We start from the raw sequence: 21,641 nt of genomic DNA, 5'->3' as shown, positions 1-21,641 counted from the left end.
GTAGCTGGTTCCAGCTGTACTGTTGTGACACAGTGGTATGTGATTTGTTCCTAATAGTTTATAATGTACTATCGTTTGTGAACAATTTACCTTTTTTAATGAATTTGAGCAGATTTAAGTTTATCTGTTTAAACAAATCACTTTTGCTGCAGTGTCCTGCTGGACAGAAGGAGAAGGGATGTAGCATCACAGCTAGTCCCCCAGGAACGTCACGTAACCACAAGCTTAGCTTCCCGTGCCCCAGCCTCCAGAGCAGGCCGTTATTGGTAGGTCATGAATACTTAGGGAGGTTATACATCATTGCAATTCTTTGCCTCCTCACAGAATTAACTTTGGCTTAATCAGAACATTGGTGTAGTCTGTAGTTCTAGAATATGGCCTGTCACATCAGACTGATTTTGTGGCCTCTGTCTCAGCTACCACATTCTGCTATGCATTTAGATGCCTTTTCTTTGCCCTCAACCTCTCCCAGCGTATTGTCTGACTCAATGGAAGAATAAATGTCGACACTAGCCTATTTGAACAGTATACAGCTTTGAAGGGTTTTATGGTACAGGATACGATGTGACAACTGACATTTGTATCACCCTTTATGAAAGTTTAAACCGCTTGTATCACTACTTCATTTATGCTTGGTACAGCTTTGTGAAAACTCGAGTAGGAAAGCTTTTGTTATCCTTAAAGATGAGAAAACTGAAACTCAAGAGGTTAAATAAGTAGGATTTTGTTCCTTTTTTTTTTTAAGTTCACTTTGGTGGGGGCGGGAAAGACAGAGGCAGAGAGACTGAATCCCAAACAGGCTCCACACTGTCAGCACAGAGCCTGACTTGGGCTCAGACTCATGAACCGTGAGATCGTGACCTGAGCCGAAATCGAGATTCGGACGCTTAACCGACAGCCACCCAGGCGCCCCGTTCCAGTTTTTTAGGTAGGTACTACTAACATGAGGCTGTTCGTTCATTTCGCAGACAGCAAACGCCTCCTGTACATCCAGGACTGATGGTTGTGATACACAAGTGAACTGGAGTCTAAGAACTCCAGATTCTGTGCTCGCTTTTATGGGTTTTAATATTTCAGTCCGAGACTACTTTGTGGGCCTGACTTTGTAATCTGGGCACTACAGGGAGCCCACCGCACACATTCTGCGCCACTCCGCCCCTCAGTCTCACTCCTGCTTGGGTTAATCTGTGCCTCTTCTTTTGTCATAAAAATTATTTTCTCTGCCTTTCTACTTTCAGGATTATCAGAAAAGTTTAAACGATCTCAATAAAGTTCTTCTGCTGGATTCAAGTATTATTGAGGCAAAGATGGAACTGGAAGAGGTAACCAGACTCCTTAAGGATAATGCATCATTCAACAAAGAAAAAGAGAGAAGGAAAATTGAAATTCAAGAGGTATTTGTATTTGATTAACTTTGAAAGTACTCTTTGGGGGATTTTGTAGATGCTAAAATCCTGTTTCTCTGAGTTCTACAAAAAAATTTTTTTATTTTCTTTTTACTTGGATGTCCAGTAAAGACATTTTAACCAGTTATAAAGACAAAACTTTCCTTTGCTATAATTAGCCACTGTAGATCCCAGCTTGTGTCCATCGAGGGTACTGGGAGTCTGTATTCCTGAGGTTTCTCCTTTCTCTCCCCCAGCCACCCCCACCTGGCCTATAGTTTGCATTGTTTCTGCTCCAGATTGCTCTGGAAGCCTATTTGCTTCAGGGTACACCTGGAGAATCCTGACAGAACTCATTCAGTGTCAGTGGCCCTGCCAGCCATACCCCATAGGGATTTTTTTGATTGAGACCTTTTTAGCACTCTGAAACAAGACTGGCCTAATCGGAGATTTTGGAGTATCCCAGAATCAAACTCCGTGTCTTGCGCTCTAGCTTTTTCGTTTGGCATCCGTGAAGAATGTCAGCTCATGAATTCCTGTGTCCTTGTGGATGCTAATATCCTATCCCATTTATCATACATTTCCGCTAAGAGTAAGAGGCGAATATGTGAGAGAAACTAGAAGTATTTTCCAAGGAGGGAAGAAAAAATATTTTAAGTTCATGTCTCTGTTAAATGTGAGGAAATCTTTGTCGCGAAAAAGAGGTAAAGTTGTTATAGGTCTTCTTTCATAGAAAACTAAACCTCATGATCATATTTTCAGTGTCAAATTTTTTAAACTTAACAACCTACTTTCATGAATGGATACTTAACACTTCCTAAAAAGGGTAGGTTTTCCTATTCATTATAAAGTATACACTTTTTTCACTTCGAATTTGACTAAAATAGAGTCTACCAGTGTTTTTCAGTTCTTTCCCATTTTAATAATTTGTGCAGTGGCTGTTGTGTCACAGTATAATTTTTTTTTCCTCATGAAGGTGAACGAAGGCCATGAAGAAGAGCCTGAAAGGACCTCTGAGGTGTCCAATGACTGCTTTGCCACCAGGAAGGAGGACACAACCAGTGGGCCACCAGCATACTGTGAAACACTCCCGATCGCCAGGCCTACCAATGCCTATGAATTTGGTCAGGTTATAAATGCCATCAGCACGAGGAACGATAAAGAGGCCTGTGCACACCTTTTAGCCGTCACTGAACCGAAAGATTTGCCAGTGTTGTTGAGTAACAAACTTGAAGGGGATACATTCCTCCTCCTCATTCAGTCTCTGAAAAATAATCTTATTGGGAAAGATGCTTCTTTGGTGTATCAGCATCTTTTCTATCTAAGTAAAGCAGAAAGGTTCAAGGTAAGTGGCAAAACATAGATACTGATTTTTGTTTTAGGGTATCTGTAACTTTAAAATGTTCATTTTTAAATGAAGCTAATACAGTTTTTCTCCTTCTTCCAGATGATGTTGACACTAATTAGCAAGGGCCAAAAGGAGCAAATTGAACAGCTCTTTGATGACCTCTCAGACACACCAAACAAACATTATACTTTAGAAGATGTACAGGCCCTAAGAAGGAAGTATGAGCTTTAAATGAAGGCTATTGTTAGGTTTCTTCCATGCATGTATGAGGTCCAGTAGTGCTAATGGGATGGTATTTTAATAGCATTGCATGGATAAAACCTGGTTTCGAAAAGATCCTTTGGTTTGGACTGTAAAATATTTTATGTATTTTTATATAGAGAACATGTATATTCTACGATATGCTTTTATTAGTTGTAAATATTTTCCTACGTACCAGAGCTAACATCTTTATATTTAATAATAAGTATATTTGGAACTTGTTCAAGTACATTTTAATTTATATTCTAAATTTTCTTTTAATAACTCGTTAAAAATTTGAGTTCCATTCCTTTGGGCCATAAAGGATTCCTCTTAAGTTTGATAGAAGTGTATTTCTTTAAAAGTGAAAATCATTAACAGTGATTATTATGTCACCTTTATTTCCTGCTATGATATATATATAAATACTATTTTATACTACTTCTGGATTACAATCCACTAAGGTGAAATGTAACACTTAAATCTTACAATATGAAATGATTATTAAATAAATTATTAACTTAGAGCTATAAGAGAACTTCTTTTTTCACGTGGAAACATTGCCTAATAATTAAAGAACAAAAATTGGCAAAAATTTCTACTACTTACTACTTTTTACTAGATTTTAAAATGCGGTTTCCCGAACAACTGTATAAAAGCAGACTAAGCCTGCATTGTCCCCTCCACATTTTCCCCAACGTTTAGATGTTGTCTTCACCCTTTTTTCCCGCCCCCCACCCCCCAATTTATTCCCTCAACGGAAAAGTGAAGTCTTATTAAAATCTCCTTTGTTAACTGGGTCAAAGTAAAGGTATTTCTTACAATAAAACATTCAGGTCTCTATCAATGTACTGTCATTTATTGCTATAGTTTTTATCAAGTTCTTTTTCTGGAGCATTCTTTCTTGAGAAGTGAATATCACAGGTGAGTATCACTTTCATTATTTCCATATTCTTTAATCTTTTGGAATTAATAGAATTTTAAAAAATCATTGGGGGTAAATGGTATCTTTCAAACTGACATTTTTCTTTTTAACTCTTTGTTCATTAATGAAAAGCTGATTCTCCTTTTTTAATGTTAGTAAACTTTACAGTAGAGACATAAAAAGGAAACTCTTTTGTTGACAGTTACGTACCCAGCACCTAGCTGCACGGGGCTGTCTGGCAGTGGTCACCTCTTCTTCAGAGGAGGTGGAAAGCTGTGAGTGCCCAGCGGTGCCAGTTGTGTGGGTCATGGCTGGAGAAACCCGTTTCTGTCCAGTGACAGCCAGGGTACTGAAGTGGGAACTTCATGACTGAGGGGAGGGAAGACAAGGTGAAGGAACTGTAGATAGGAATATCAAAGAGCATTAAAAGAATGCAGTTCCTCAAGACTTCAGCAGGAAGTCTGCCCATATGCCTCTGGGAGTATCCCACTCAAAGACCTCCCCACCAGATTGCCCCACTGGGTCCACAAGCCTCCCCAAAGCCCTGAGTTAAATTCACGCCACCTCTCACTATGTGCTGGATCCCCGTGCGTGCTCCTGAGCGGGGCAGTGAGAGCAGGCCCGGTGATGAGAGTTTTCTCAGAAAAATGGACCAAGAGTCTGTGGGCAAGGGAGAAATCACACACTAGAGCTGTGGAGCTATAGCACCACCTTCTGGAAAACAAAAGGTTCCAGCAGCTGGACTTGAGTTACAAGAAAAGATGGAAACGTTTAAGAACTCTGCCACTAGAGGGAGCAAGAAGAGTGGAGCAGGTTCACCCATTCAAAGGCTGAGGATACCTCTGACATAGTGACACCAGTGATAGTACCTCATCTGACGGCAACCAGTGAAGACTCGGGAGGCGTCTGTTACTTCAAATGTGAAAATAGCCATGCAAATATACAAGAAACATGAAAAAATATTTCACCCTCCAAAAGACACCAATAATTCAACGACTACACAGACATAGGATGTTGCAGATCTAGCTGATAAAGAATTCAGGATAGCTGTTTGGAAGAACACGTCGAGCTACAAGAAAACTCAATGATATTAGGAAGGAAAACATGAAATCACCAGAGAGAAATCACAAAAAAGAACCAAATTCTGGAGTTGAAGAATTCAGTGAATGAGATGAAGACTACTATAGCAAGCCTCTGTAGAATAGAGCAGTTGGAAGACAGAATAAATGACTTAGAGAATACAAATTCTCAAATGATGCAGAAGACCAAAGGGAGAAGGGGGCAGAAAATTTAGTTTGAAAAATAATTGAAAATTCCCCAAACCTGGGGGAAAGGACTTGAACATCCAAAGTCACAAAGCTCATATAGATCACCGTAGTATCTCAACGTGGAAACACCTCCCAGACATGATACAAGGAAACCACCAAAAATCAATCCAAAAGATGGCTGGGGGAGTGTAACTTACAAAGGAAGCCCCATTAGGCTGTCCGCCTATTTCTCAGTGGCAAAACCCTAGAATGACGTCCAAAGTCTCAAAAGATAAAAACTTCCAGCCAGAGTTACACTTCAGCAATGAAGGAGAAAGACTTGCCCAATAGCCAAAGCTGAAAAAATTTATCACCACTAGGTCTACCCTGCAGAAATGCTGAGAGGAGTTCCTCAAGCTGAAATAAAAAGATGCTAATCAGTGACATGAAACCATCTTTACACTGGTAAAGGTGAAAAATACTCAAATTTAGAAAACTCTAATTCTATAAAATGGCATATTAGCCACGACTATAGTATACCATCTTACAGAATTAGAGTTTTCTGAATTTGAGTATGTTTCACCTTTTCCTTTAGGAAAAGAGTATTAAAAATAACTTGCTACTATAATTTGCTGACAGTACACAATATAAAAAGAAATTTGATGTCAGAAAATATGTATAAGAGTAAAAGATGAATAAAATAGACCCTTTATAGACAAATGAAGATAGGTTGCTATCAGCATAAAATGGACTCTTCCATGTATGAAATGTTTTATGTAAACCTCATGTTAAAAAATTTAGATTCACAAAAGATAAAGGGGAAACCATATGTACTACTGTGGAAAATCAATTTACAGAGTTGAAACAAACAGAAGGAGAGGGGAACAGAAGGGAGGAAAGAACTGGGGAAAAGGAACAATGGAAATATAGAACAAGAAGGCAACCAGGAAGATGGCAGTTGTAAATCCCTACATATCAATAATTACTCTAAATGTAAATTGAGTTCACCAATCAAAAGGCACAGAATGGCTGGATTAAAAAAAAAAGACAACTGTATGCTCTGTACAAGAGACTCACTTCAGCTTTAACACACACAGGTTTAAAGTGAAGGGATGGAAGAAGATACTACTTGCAAGTGAAAACCAAAAAAGCAGGGATTACTGTACTTGCCCTTAGACCAAACAAACTAAGCCAAAAGTGGTAAGAGACAAAGAAGGTCATTATATAATAAAGGGAGTCACTACAGTCAGATGATAAAATAATCGTAAACTGTATGCACTCAACATTGGAGCACCTAAATATATGAAGCAAATACTAACAAATCTGAATGGAGAAGTGGAGAATAGAATAATAGTAGAGGACTTTAATACTTCACTTAGAGCAATGGGTAAATCATCCAGACAAAATCAACAAGGAAATGTTAGAATTAAATCATACTTTGGACCAAATGGACCTAACGGTCATATAGAACTTTCCATCCAATGGCAACAGAATATATTCTTCCCAAGTACACAAGGAACATTCTCCAGGATAGATTATATGATAGGACACAAAACAAGTCTTAGCAAACTTAAGAAGATTGAAATCTATCTTCTGACCACAATGGTATGCAACTACAAGTCAACAAAAGGAAAGCTGGAAAATCTGTAAATATGTGGAAACAACACAATTCTGAACGAGTGGGGTCAAAGTAGAAATTAAAAGGGAAATAAAATTTATCAACTGAAAATGGAAACAGCAAACCTGTGCAAAAGCAGTTCTGAGAGGGAAGTTTAGAATGATAAATGCATATGTTAAGAAGTTAGATCTCAAACAGCCTCACATTACACCTCACATTACACCTCACATTACACCTAAAGAGCTATACAGAGCTCAAAGCTAGAAGAAGGAAGGAAATAAAGATCAGAAATAAGAGACAAGAAAAAAATACAAAAAAAGAACAAAACATTTTTCAAAAAGATAAATGAAATTGACAGACTGTTAGCTAGACTAAGAAAAAAAAGGCAAAATCAGAAATGAAAGAAGAGACATTACAGAAATACATCGGATCGTAAGAGTCTACCATGAACAGTTGCATGCCAACAAATTAAGTAATTGAAGAAATGGAGGAGTTCCTAGAAACACAGAATTCACCAAGACTGAATCAGAAAGAAACAAAATCTGAACAGATTAATAATAAGAGATTGAATTAGTAATCAAAAGCCTCCTAACAGAAAATTCCAGGATCAACTGGCTTCATTGGCAAACTCTACCAAACGTGAAGAAGAGTTAACAATCCTCAAACTCTTCCAAAAAATTGAAGAGGAGGGAATACTTCTAGGCCAATTCTATGAGGCCAGCATTACCCTGATATCAAAGCCAGATAAGGACCTACAGGAAAACTGAAGACCCGTATCTCTGATGACTGTAGATCTGCAAATTCTCCACAAAATATTACCAAACCAAATTCAAGAACACATTAAAAGGATTGTACACCATGACTATGTAGGATTTATCCCTGGGATCAAACGTGGTTCAACATGGGCAAATCAGTTTCATATACCACCATTTAATAGAATGAAAGATGGAAATCACACAGCCACCTGAACAGATGCAGGAAAAGCATTTGACAAAATATCCTTTCATTTTAAGAACTCTACAGACTGGAAACAGAAGGAACATACACAATAAAGGCCATACATGACAAGCCCACACCTAACTTGCTCAGCAGTGAAAAAAGCTTTCCTCTAAGATTAGGAACAAGACAAAGATGCCCACTCTCACCACTCCTAATACAAGTGTTGGGAACCCTAGCTAAAAGAATTAGGCAAGACAGAAATAAAAGGCATCCAAATTGGAAAGGAAGAAGCAAAAATTTTCTTGCAGTTTGTTGTATATAGAGAAAATCCCGAAGACTCAAAAAAGTATTGGAACTAATCAATAAATTTAGTCAAGTTGCAGGATATAAAATTGACAAAGAAATCAGTTGCATTTCTGTAACCGTAAGCATCTGAAAAAGAGGTAAAAACTATCCCATTCACAGTAGCATCAAAAACAAAACACCCAGACTAAATTTAACCAAGGCAGATCTGTACAGCAAACACTACAAGACATCATTGAAAGAAATCAAACCTTACACAAATGGTAAAGGATTCCATGCTTATGGATTGGAAGAATTACTATTGTTAAAACGTCCCTATTACCCAAAGCCATCTATAGATTCAATGCAATCCCTATCAAAGACCCAATGGCATTTTTCACAAACATAGAAACCAAACCAAACGATGACAAAACCCCTAAAACTTGTATGGAACCAGAAAAGAGCCCAAATTGCCAAAGCAATCATGAGAAGAACAAAGCCAGAGGCATCACACTTCCTGGTTTCAAACTATACTACAAAGCTTTAGTAATTGCAACAGCATGGTACTGGCATAAAAAGAAGACACACAGACAACTGGAAGAGAACAGAAAGCCCAGAATTAAACCACTACATATATGGTCAACTAACATTCAACAAGGCAGCCAGAATACCCGGTAAGGAAAGGATAGTATTTCAACAAATTGTGTTGGGAAAATGGCATAGACACAGAAAAGTGAAACTGGACCCCTCATCTTATACCACTCACAAAAATTAACTTGAAATAGGTCAAAGATTTAAACATAAGACCGGATACCGTAAAACTCCTAGAAAAAACAAACAACAACAAAAAAACAGGAAAGAAGTTCCTCAATATTGATCTTGGCAATTTTTTTTTTTTTTTTTTTAATGTTTACTTATTTTGAGAGAGAGAGCATGCAAGCAGAGGAGTGGGCAAAGGGAGAGAGAGAATCTGAAGCAGGCTCTGTGCTGTCAGCACAGAGTCCAATGTGGGGCTCAATCCCATGAACCATAAGATCATGACCTGAGCCAAAATCAAGAGTCAGAAGTTCAACCAACCGAGTCACCCAGGTGCCCCAATCCTGGCAATGACTTTTGCATATGACACCAAAAGCACAAACAACAAAAGCAAAAATTAACAAGTGGGACTACATCAAATTGAAAAGCTTCTGCACAGCAAAAGAAATCAACAAAATGAAAAGGTACAGAATCGGAGAAAATCGTTTGCAAAGCATATATTGGGTAAGAGGCTAATATCCAAAATATATAAACATTTTGAGAAAACGCCAAGTGGCGGATGGCACTGGTGTTAGTTAGACCTGGAGGGCCTGGGGGCCCTGGAATGGGAGGTCATGGTGGCTTCCACAGAGGCTTGGGCAGCAGCATCCAGGGCTGGGGTTACAGCTGTGGTTGGGCCATGGCTAAGACCAAGGCCAATGCGCTTGTGGAGGCAAGACTGAGGACAAGAAGTGGATCCCCATTACCAAGATGGGCTGCCTGGTCAAGGACATGAAGATCATGTCCCTGGTGGAGATTTCTCTCTTCTCCCTGCCCATTAAGGAATCTGAGATCATTGACTTCTTTTTTGTCCTAGGGGCATCCCTCAAGGATGAGGTTTTAAAAATTATGACTGTTCAAAAGCAAACCCTTGCTCGCCAGCGGACCAGGTTCAAGGTATTTGTTGCCAGCAGAGATTACAATGGACATGCTGTTCTGGGTATTAAGTGCTCGATGGTAGCCACAGCCATCCATGGGGCCATCGTCTTGGCCAGGTTTTCCATTGTCCCTATACGGCGAGGCTACTGGAGGAACAAGATCCACAAGCCCCACACCATGCCACGCAAGGTGACCTGCTGCTGTGGCTCTGTGCCAGTGCACCTCATCCCTGCCCAGAGGCACTGGCTTTGTCTCAGCCTCTGTGCCCAAGAAGCTACGATGATGGCTGGTACTTATGACTGCTACACCTCAGCCAGGGGCTGCACTGCCACCCTCTGGGCAACTTTGCCAAAGCTGTTTTTGATGCCATTTCCAAGACCTACAGCTCACTTCTGACTGTGTTTACCAAGTCACCTGTCAGGAATTCACTGACCGTCTTACAAAGGACCACATCAGAGTCTCTGTGCAGAGAACCCAGGCTCCAACTGTCAACAGCATATAGTTTCATACAAGAAAAATACACACACACACACAATCCTCACACACCCTCACACTACTCAATAATGAAAACCGATCCAAATAAAAAACAGGCATTTTCCCAAAGAAGATTTCAAAATGGCCTAGAGGTTACATGAAAAGATGCTTAACATCATTAATCACAAAATCACAATGAGGTATCACTGCACACCTATTAGAATGGCTGTCCTCAAGACGACAAGAGAAGCACTGGTGAGAAGGTGCACAAAAAGGAACACTTGTACCCTGTTAGTGGGGTGGTAACTGCAGCCGCTATGGAAAACAGTTTTGAGGTTCCTCCAAAAAACTAAAAATAGAACTATCAATATGATCCAGCAATTCCACTGTGGGTATATACCCCAAGAAATGAAAACAGGATATTGAAGGTTATGCAATCCCATATTTATTGTAGCATTATTCACAACAGCCACGATATGGAAACAGTTTATGCCCGTCAACTGATGAATGGATAAAGATTATACATACCCATACACAACAGACAATGCAATGTTATTCAGTCACAAGAAGGAAATCCTGCCATTTGTGACAACATGGCTAGACCTTGAGGACATGCTGAGTGACATAAGTCAGAGACAAATACTGTATGATATCACTTTTATGTGGAATCTTAAAGCCAAACTCCTAAAAATAGAAAAATAATAGTTACTACGTAGAACTACCAGGTTGGGGGAACAGGAGAGATGTTTACGTGAACGAACTAGCACTAGAAGATCAGCTAAGTCGTAGAGAACTAATGCACAGCATAATGACTGTAGACATTATAAGCATCAAACTTGCTAAGAGACTGATCTTAATTATTCCCACCACAGAAAAGAAATAGTTATGTGAGGTGATAAAGATGCTACCTAGCAGTACACTATATAAGTGTACCAAATCAGTTATGTACACCTTAAATTTACACAATATGTCAAACATTTCAATTAAAAAAAAACTACCGTACTTGGTTTTGAGCCTTGTGTTAGGCATGTGTATAGTTTATTACACACTAATTTAATTCTTATAACAACTCTGTTATAGATGAGGAAACTATGGCACAGAAAAAATCAAACACAGAAAATGTATATTAAATCCCTGTAAATTAACAAGGGTTACAAAAATATTGCAAGTAGTTGATCCAAGATTCAAGTCTTTGAACTTATGCTGTTTAATGGAAAATATTAAACATAATGGAATAATTAGTAAGGTGCCTGGTCTTTAAGTTACAGCTTGTAGAGGCAATGAACATATAAACTATCAATCTTGTTAAACTAATAGAGATGTAATAGTGATTACGTAGAGCAAGAGAAATGCCCAGTACTGCCTGTGAGGTTAAGATAGGTTTTAAGGAGATAACTGTGCAGCCTGAGTTTGTCATTTGGATGAGAAGAGGGTGTGCCAGGCAGAGGAAAGAGGAGACACAAAGGCATCCAGATGCACATCGAAGGTGCATGTTGAAGGCAAGTGTGAAATAACGGGGCGTGTTTAGGGAACTACGTGTACTCTTAATCTTAGAGGAGCAGAATGTCTATGTGATAGGCCTGAAGGAATGATAGTTGGATAAAACAGAAAGCTGTATGCTGCATATAAAATGGTAGAAATAGAGTTTTAGTTATAGATGTGGTTCCTCTGTGAGTCAGGGGTTGCCTGGTTTTCTTCCCCTTCTCGGCATACACAAGATGGGACTTTTCAAACTCTGTGATTGGTTAGGGACACATGACAAATCCTGCCAACAGAGCAGAGGTAGAAGTGATGTGTCCCTTCTGGGCCCAAGTACACAACAGCTAGTACAGGCCCTGCATGGTCTTCACCCTTGCTACAGTGACTGAGAAAGGCCTCACATTCCAGTTAGTGGGTTGTAAGAAGACGACAAGCTCCATCATCAGCCTGATTCTTTGAGTGTTGGTCTGAAGCGGATTCCTACCAGTCTGCATTGGACAGATAGCATGAATGAGAAATAATCCTTTTTTTTTTTTTTTGTTAAGCCACTAAGACTTTAGGATTGCTTAAAATTATATCCAAAGACTTGGATCTGTTTCTGTATAGTCTTTCCTGATCTCTCAATCTGTAAAACCAACTTCACACTGTTCATCTCCACATGAATGCCTCATAGACACCTCAAATGTAATAATGCCCCAAACTGAACTCTTTGTTCCCTCAAACTTAGGTTTCACTTGTTCATCATCTTGGTGAAAGATACCAGCATTCATACTCTGGCCTAAGCTAGAAACTTCAGATTCCTCCTAGACCTTTCTGGCTCTTTCAATCTCCGCATCCAATATTCATTCAGGCAAACTGTTTTATTACCCAGAGAGGGCACATTCACTCAACATCGACTGCTTTTGCACCAGACGTTTCCCTGCTCTTCTCTCTTCCTTCTTACTTCCCAAAACCACAAAGCTAATTCCTAGGCATCCTTTAAAATCCAGTTCAAATGTCCTCTCCCAGAGGCTTTTCCTCACCTGCCTTGGCTGAGTTAAGTGATCTTTGTTTTCTCATAGTGCCGTATGCATAGCTCTACTATAGTTTTACCCACTGTTTTTGTGTTTTGATCTGTGATCATGCTCAGCTACCTGACCTTAACTGAAACAATTGAGGCCATCTCATCTAACTGCTCCAATCTACTCCCCTTTTGACTAATGACCAGATTTTCCCTGATCCTTCTCTTTTAGAAAGTAATTTTCCCCCTCCTTTCTAGTGCTGATCCCTCATGCTATCCTCCCCTCTCTTCAAGGGCTTTCCTTCCAGAATAAATCCATCTTTTGCATATTTCCCTTTCAATTACAGCCTTCTCTCAGTCTCCAAACCCACTCAACTCTTCCTCACTTAAAGTCCTTCTCTCAATCTCCCAAGTTTCCATCCTTTCCTACACCATATTTTCAAAAATAGATAACTTCTTCCATTTTTCTTTCCTACCTCCCAAATTTCCTTTTTTGAAAGAAATTTGGCCTCTATCTCCCAACACTATTCAAACTACTGCCAACAACATTTATCAGATCCAGAAGCTTTTTCTTTGTCATAAAACTGGGTTACACTGTGGCCTGAAGAGGTTTTTTTTTTTTTTTAAGAGAGATCCTCATCTAACTCTACTCCATTTACATTGAAGTCCAAATAAGAACACAACAGAATATTATGCAGTCTGAAATGCTGATGAACCGTGACTGTACTGGTTTTGCTCTTATGCTGAGATTGTGGGCAAAGGAGGGGAAACTTGAAAGGTAAAGCGGCAAAGCCTTAAGGGCAGCTACAAGACTGAATCTAAAATGGCCACTCTGGTTCTGAGTTGCTCAGAATGATCAATAACGTATCCAGGCAATTTCAGAGAGCACCTTCTTCATGAGCAAGATCGCAGAATGCCAAGGGCTCTGTAAGTTGACACTGCAACATGATGGACAGATTGAGAATCTGCTGTTTGTCAGGAAAACTTCATTTCCACTTCTAAAATGCATTTTGGTGAAAACTCCCTTCACGTGACCAACTTGTGGCGCCTCACTGTTGGAAATGTGCTCTTCACTAGAGGACTTCTCAGGAAGAAGTATTAAGGGCTGATGGTATTTGTGTGCAAACAGAATAATTAATCATGAGTTACAGATCATTATTTTAAAGTGATTTCAAAGATATGTTTTATACTTGTTTTTCTAATATACTATTATATTTGCCATCTAGGAACAAGATGTAGCAAAGTATGTTCACGTTTGGAATGTGTTTTACTCTCTCAGCCAGTTGCCACCACTTAGACCACAAGGACCCCCAAAAACCGACGCAGAAGTCCTGCCTCTCAGGTCTCCACACAAGGGATCTGTCTCCAGAATGTACTGAATTTCTTCAAGTTCATAGGTTTTGATGCCTTTTGCCTCACGTCAAAGTAAAGAGATGGTTGAAAGTTAATCGATGGTACAAAGATCAATGAAAAACAAGCAGGAGATAAGAGTATAAGAGACTCTCACAGCTGTCTCTTCTCTTTTTCTCTGGGAAACTAGAGCATAAACCTGGAATTAAATCCTAACTCTGATACTCAGGAGTAATGAGCTCATATAAAACTCTGTATAATCTCAAGGATTTTAGGCTCCTCATCTGCAAAATGAGGAGGGATATCTTCCTACCGTTCAGGGCTGTAGTATGATGTAGTTTATGTAGAATACCTGGCGGTACTTAGTACTTTTATCTTTCCTTCCATGTTTACAATTGCTCTCTTCCCATATGTATATCTCATCTATGTTGCTAGAAAAAGAGAGCTCTTTTCAAGTATTATGGACACAATAAGTTACATTAAAAAAAGTATTATGGACACGTTCATTATTCACTTACTGGGTAAGAGATCTACATTAAGACCCCTCCAATAGAAACAATACAGCCAGAGAAGTGACTAGCCTTGGATATCTGTTACCACCTCCTGGGAATTAGTCATGACAAAGTCAAGAAATTACTCCACAGGTTGAGCAGCAGAGAATCTAACAACATGCATCTTTCTTTTCCAACCTGTCACTGTTTTGAGGTATGTCAACACAAACAGTTGCATATTCAGAGTCTGGCATAGGCTGGCGGGTGCTTAGTAAATGTTCAATAAATGAATCTAGAGGACACTGCCCTAAAAAGGTGCTCTGGTTAACAAAATTCAGATTAGAGAAGTTCCTATTATTGACAAATTTATAATGCTCTTCTAAATATTTCTCAAACAGTGGTTCTTAGAATATTTGCTCAGAATTGCTTGAGAATCTTGAGGCCAAGGGGCTGGGAACTTAACTTTTAAAATATCTCTTCTAATTCTTAGGCAAGTTGGAATATACAACCCAATATGCCAGAAGGCAAGTTGTGCAATTACTAATATCTGAGTTGCACAAGCATTGTAAGTGAACTAAACTACTCAAGACCCTCTGAATAAAGTATTGTGGAGGATAAGTAAAAAGGACAGTTTCTGATTTTAATGAGCTTATGACTAATTTGGAAGAAACAAAATAAAACCAAGTTCCAGAAGCTCTAGTAGGGGAAACAAAAGCATCAACGCAATGTTTGAGTGTCAAAGTTATTACAAGGGCCAAGAGGAATAAATCAAGAACATTTTCAGGAAAAAGCAAAGTCTAAGCCAGGTTTTTGAACAGACTTGGGTGGACGAGAAGAAAGAGCTCAGTATGATTAAATTACTTTTCTGCGGAATTTTCAATATCAGAAAGCAATACAAACCTAGTAATAATAACTCTGCTGCTGGAAGCTTCATTGTGTAGCAGGCAGAAGCCAGACAGGAAACTCAGGAACCAAACTGACTTGCTTTTCTGTTTTTCCTTAGGGTTTAAATAGTGACCTGTCAAATCCAAAAACTGCTAAAAACTGAACCTTACTGGCTACCTTACATTTGATCTCTTCTATGTCAGCCTCTTACCTGAAAACAGGACCAAATATTTACTATAATTAATCAGTGGGTTGGGAGGAACAATTTTAATCCTAATTCATATGTGTGTGAAGACAAGGGCAAAGATTCAACTAGAATGGTTATAATAAAACAGAAAAAAAAACAAAAACAAACAAAAAAAAAAACCCAGACAGACAATAACAAATGTTGACAAGGATGTGGAGGAATTAGGAAGTATACATATTGCTGATGGGAATGCAAAATGATGCGGTTGCTTTGGAAGAGTTTGGCAGTTCTCCAAAAAGTTAAACGGTGTTACCATATGACCCAACAATTCCACTCCTAGTATTATACCCAAGAAAACTGAAAACATGTTCACACAAAATCCTGTACACACATGTGGATATCATTTATAATAGCCAAAAATGTGAGAACCCACAGGTCTATCAACTGATGATAAACAAAAGTGTGTTATAACCATACAAAATATTATTATTCACCCATAAAAAGCATGAAGTACTGATATATACTACTCCATAGATGAACCTTGAAAACACTAAGTGAAAAGAAGCCATACATAAAAAGCCACATATTATATGAATTTTATGTGAAATGCCCAGAATGGACAAATCTATTCAAACAGAAAGTAGCTTTAGTGGTTGCCAGGAACTAAGAAGACCATTGAGGGATGGGGGTCGTGGGAGGACCACTGGGGAGATGGGAACTGGTTGCTAGTGGATACAGGGTTTCTTTTTGGGGTGATGAAAATGTTCTAGTATTAGGTAATGGTTATGGTTGTATAACCTTGTGAATACACTAAACATTACTGAATTTTACACATTAAAAATGTTACAATATGTGAACTGTATCTCAATTTTTAAAATTGAAGGAAAAAAAAAGCAAACCACTCAATTCAAATAATAACTTACAGGTGAACTCTGGGGTCCTCCAATCAATCCAAACTGGCCACCCCTTTAAGCTTGTCAAGATTTTACCAAAAGGAATAAAAGGCGAAGATGGAAGACTAGACTGGAAACAAGGTAAGGATGTCTCTTTTACCAGTCCTATTTAACATCTTACTAGAGATTTAAGTCAATAGGTCCAAAAAAATAAAAAAATGTTGCTAATGGCATCTAGATTGGAAAGAAGGATATAAAACTGTTTGCAGAGACATGATTGTCTATGTAGAAAAATCCTATGGCTGTACTAAAACTCTTTAGAGCTAATAAATGACTTACAAGTTTGTAGGATTCAAGAACAATCTACAAAAATCAATTGTATTTCTATATAATAGTAACGATCAGAAATTGAGATTTAAAAAAATATCCGTATACTGAAAACTATAAAGCACTATTGAAAGAAATTTAAAAACTTAATAATAAATGGATAAGCCATGTTCATGAATCAAAAGATTCACTATGGTTAAGACGCCTATTTCCCCCAAATGGATCTATAAATTCAATGGAATCACAATAAAAATCCCAGCAGGCTTTCTGGTAGCAATCTAGAAATTCCAATAGAGAGGTAGCATTCAGATCAGTGGGAAAGGATCGATTATTTAAAAAACAGTGCCTTCACAAAAACAGCTTTCCATTGGAAGAAAATAAGATTGGACTTCTACATTATAGTAAACAAATTCAAGACAGATTAAAGCAAATGTAAAAAATTTAAAAATCTCACAAGAGGGGGCGCCTGGGTGGCTCAGCTGGTTAAGTGTTCAACTCTTGATTTCAGCTCAGGTCACCATCTCACGGTTTGTGAAATCAAGCCCTGTGTCAGGCTCTGGGCTCTGCACTGACAGTACAGAGCCTGCTTGGGATTCTTTCTCTCCCCCTCTCTCTGCTTCTCCCCGGCCTGCATGCTTCTGGTCTCAAAAAAAACATTAAAAAAAAAAAAATCTTCCAAGAAACCTAGGAGACTGTAAGTATAATTTAGGAGCAAAGGAGACCTTAACTATGATGGGAAGTTCTGAAATATAGAATTAGATAATAGAACTTTCATATAGCAAAATTGTGTGTGTGTGTGTGTGTGTGTGTGTGTGTGTGTGTGAAAAGTGTGTATGAGAAGCCTCTGAACTATCTTTGCAACTTATCTTTATAGTCTAGAAACATTCCAAGTAAGTTTAAAATAAAATGCACGGCAGGGGCACCTGGGTGGCTCAGTCTGTTGAGCATCCGACTCTTGATTTCAGCTCAGGTCATGTTCTTATGGTTTGTGAGTGCAAGCCCCACATTGGCTCCATGCTAACAGTGCCGAGCCTGCTTGGGATTCTCTCTCTCCCTCTCTGCTCCTCCCTGCTTGTGCATGTGCGCTCTATCAAAATAAACAAATAAACTTAAAAGAAAAGAAAGATTCAACCTAATAAAATTCTACATTGTTTATAACATGTGCAGCAAAAAAAGTTAATAAAGCAAATGGCCAAATAATAGACTTGGACAAAAATATAACCTGTAACAAAAAACTACTAATAGTTATATATAATGCATAGATAATTATAATAACTGTAAATATATAATAGCTATGATGAAGATCCCTTTCAAACTGAATAAAGAGAAAACCCCCTCCAAAAACAGGCAAAAGATATAAAAGTCAGTTTAGAAAACAGTACATCAAATACCACCAATTCTCCTCCTACAAAAAGATATACAAATTCACTAGTGACCAGGGATACATAAACATAAAATCAAATAATACATATACCTTTATGCCAAATAGTCTTGTAAAAACTATAAAGCTCTAATATTTACTATTGGTTGAATGCAGGGGAAAGGAGACTCACCTATTGTTAGTGGAACTGTAAATATTGATGGCCTTTTTTAAAAAAGGGAATTTGATAACCTTATTAAATTTAAAACTACATAGACTTTGCAACCTAGACATCGGAAATCCATGAAACTATCTCCCATAATTAAAACTACCAGAAAATAAGGACTTACATGAGGGGCTGCCTGCACACTTTTGTAGAGGAGTGGGGCGGGGTGGGAAACAAAAGAGCCAAAGAGAATGCCCATCATATGCAGCCATTAAAAAGAATGAGTTGGAGCTGTACCAGTTGACTTGGACTAATTTCTGTAAGATATTGAGAAAATCAAGAAAATGATCAATGTATATATGCATTGTGCATGACCATGTAACATGGAGAAAACTATGCTATCATACATACTTGCTCCTTTGCAGGGGTTATGGGGGAAGGTAATGTAGAAAGGAGGGGCTGAGAAAAGGTGGAGCAAAGAAAAAAGGGAAAGAAGGGAAAAAAAGGCTGAAAGGGAAAGTAAATTCTTTTCTGTGCATTCTCTGAAACATCAGTTTGCACATTACCTCTCTAAATCAACAAATTTCTTTATCCAGCTAAAGTATCATATTTCCTATAATAATTGAACATACAACAAAAAGCCCCCAAAAGCAAAATTAAAATGCCTTGGCTAAACCAACCCTGAAAAATGCTGTCCCAGTTGATGAGGGAAACAAAGGCAGGAGAGCTGCATATCTCCTTGCAGCTTGCAGCCCACAGACAGAACCCAGAAACATGCAGGGTGTGCCTTCCTCAAAGAAATCACGGCTGCCTTCATGTTTTATTAAAAACTAAAAATGACTTTAACAGCAGCTGCCCCTCAAGGTCCTGAAACCCTGTTTCAAAGTATCTTAGAAACTTACTTTATCTCTATCTCCATTCCCTCCACAAACTTGAAAGTATATAATCAGTCACTCCTCACAACCCTAGTGCAGCTCCTTCTCCCCACGGGTCCTGTCCCTGTGCTAAAATAAAATCACCTTTTTGCACCAAAAATGTCTCAAGAATTCTTTCTTGGCTGTTTGCTCACGAACGCAAAACTTCCAAATTTTGTCATACACCTACATTTATGAACGTACATGATATAAAACCTTATTAAAAGTGACTGCTTTTTCAGTCACTGTCTTTGTTTCCAAAAACTTGTTCTAACAATGTAATGAAGAGACTGGTACCAACTCTGAGGCCTAGGCCCACGAACATTCTCATTGCCGCTGCTCAGTTATTCTGTCCCACCATAGCAAGCTTATCCTCAATCTCCTCTTCAAATATAAAGTACTTATTAGTACATAACTTATAGGAAAAAGAAGACATGGTCCTTATCCTCAAGAGCCTATGGTTTCTTTCTTTCTAAGATTTCTCTTGTCCCAGTATTCTGAATTCAGAATTTGGAGGCACTTGGTATACCTGTGCTATGAAGCATCTAAGTTTTACCTCCTCCATGCTGGATAAAAGGTAGTTGAAATAGGTGTTCCAATTATTAGGCAAAAGGCTGGAAAGAAAAACAATAAAAGCAAAACTGTCATTACCATAGAGCCAGAAAAATTCACAGATTCTAGGATTAGTAAACTCTTACAGAAGAAAGCCTGCCACTCCTTACTTCTCATATTATATCGATAAAGATGAACTGCTTCTCAAGCTGAAAATCTCATTTTCTATAATATTAAAAAATAATTCACAATGCCCAGATAGCCTTAACAACAATTTTTACCAAACATTCAAAAAAGATATAATTCCAATCCTATGCACTCTGATACTGAAGTTTATCCCAGAAGGTTTGTATAATATTTGAAAAATCAAGTTCATATTTTAACCATATTAACCATAACCATATTAACCCTTAAAGGAATAAATCACAATTATATGACAGATGTCCCTTCCAATAGCAGTCAATAAAATTCAGCATATTTCTCAAGGTAAAAACTCTTGGCAAACTAAAAGACAACTTAATAAACTTGATAAAGGGCATCTACAAATTTATCCACACAAATATCATACTTAATGGTTGTTATTCAGCACCTTACACTTGAAGTCCTAGCCAGTGCAAATGAGCCAGAAAAAGAAATACATGATAGAAAGATCAAAGGGGAAGAAACAAAACCGTTTGCATCCTGGCTTTGCCACTTACCAGCCATGTCACCCTGGACAAAATACTTAACTCTGTGCCTCTGTTTCCTCATCTATAAAACGGGGACAATAAATACCTCCTTCAGAGAGTTGTCTGAAGAATAAATAAGTTAATATTTTAAAAGTATGTAGAAAGTGTTGGACAATTCAGAGCACTGTAAAAATGTTAGATAAAAAAATATTCACACATGACGACTGTGTACACAGAAATGTCAAAGAAGCTTAACTACTGGAATTAAAAGTTACATTCCCTACATATGAAATTACACAAAAATCAGCTGTATTTATATATATACTATCAGTAACAAACAGAAAATGGCATTGAAGAAAATATAAAGTTCCCCAGGAATAAAATTTAACAGAACACACAAAAGACCTCTACAGGGATAATTATAGACCCAATGTAATCCCAACTAAAACGGGCGGAATTCAACGTTACTCTAAAGTGGTTATGGAAATGTAAAGTGTCAAGAATAGTCAACACACTCTCCAAGAAAAACAAGGTGGCAGATTTGTCTTACTAGATGTCAAATACCAAGACTGATGTCTAAATAGTCCATTAACTCACCTGGGAGAAGATCTCTTTCTGCAATGCTCATCCATTTGGTTTGGATCTTTTAGATCTTTACACTAATGTTATCTAAGCAGAAATGCTCTGTATAAAACAGCACTACCCAATACCTCTAGTCCCTTTATTCCACACTTCATGTTTTTCATAACACCCATCATCTGACACCATTTTAAGCTATGTGTATGTTTTTCATGTCTCTCTCCCCCAACTATAGTATAAGGTCATTGAAGCCACGGTGTCGGATACAATGCTGTATCTCCAGTCTACTTTGTTACTTAGTTGGATAAATAGGCAGGAATCCCAAAAATTCTGACTAGCATATGAAATACAATGATTAAATTTGAACTAAATTTAAAACCTGCAAACTCCCTTTCACTATTCATCTATTAAATGATGGTTACCAAAACACTGTAACTCTCCCCAAGTTTACAATACTATTCTGAGCATTCAAAACCCACCAGTATGTAAACATTGGCTTTTAGCAACGATAACTCATGCTTCAATAAGGGAAATAAATAAAACAAGCCTATTAAAAGGAACCATATAAAACGTAGCCCTGAGAATCCTAATGACTCTGGCTATAAAGGCAAAATGATCCGAGAACAGGAGGTTAGGTATTTTGCTCATGTAGGAATTA

General features: G+C 38.1%; 1 protein-coding gene and 1 pseudogene across 3 annotated transcripts in view; both read left to right on the top strand.

Moving 5' to 3' along the window:
• SPAG1 (sperm associated antigen 1) overlaps window positions 1–14,461 on the top strand; it is a 78,448-nt gene extending 63,987 nt beyond the window's left edge. For 2 of the 3 annotated variants that reach the window (XM_045454064.1, XM_045454066.1), the window contains 3 exons: window positions 1,239–1,394; window positions 2,362–2,730; window positions 2,833–3,816. In XM_045454064.1, coding sequence (XP_045310020.1) covers window positions 1,239–1,394; window positions 2,362–2,730; window positions 2,833–2,964 — 657 coding nt within the window. In that variant the 3' untranslated portion in view covers window positions 2,965–3,816. Of the gene's footprint in view, window positions 1–1,238; window positions 1,395–2,361; window positions 2,731–2,832; window positions 3,817–13,837 lie in introns of those variants that run through there. The other variant, XM_045454065.1, reaches the window with a different exon arrangement.
• LOC123585675 lies at window positions 9,136–10,104 on the top strand (annotated as a pseudogene).
• Window positions 14,462–21,641: the final 7,180 nt, after the last annotated feature.

The sequence above is a fragment of the Leopardus geoffroyi genome, chromosome C3 (genome assembly GCF_018350155.1).
Source record: "Leopardus geoffroyi isolate Oge1 chromosome C3, O.geoffroyi_Oge1_pat1.0, whole genome shotgun sequence".
Classification (NCBI taxonomy): Eukaryota; Metazoa; Chordata; class Mammalia; order Carnivora; family Felidae; genus Leopardus; species Leopardus geoffroyi.
This window is presented reverse-complemented; position numbering and strand designations above follow the sequence as displayed.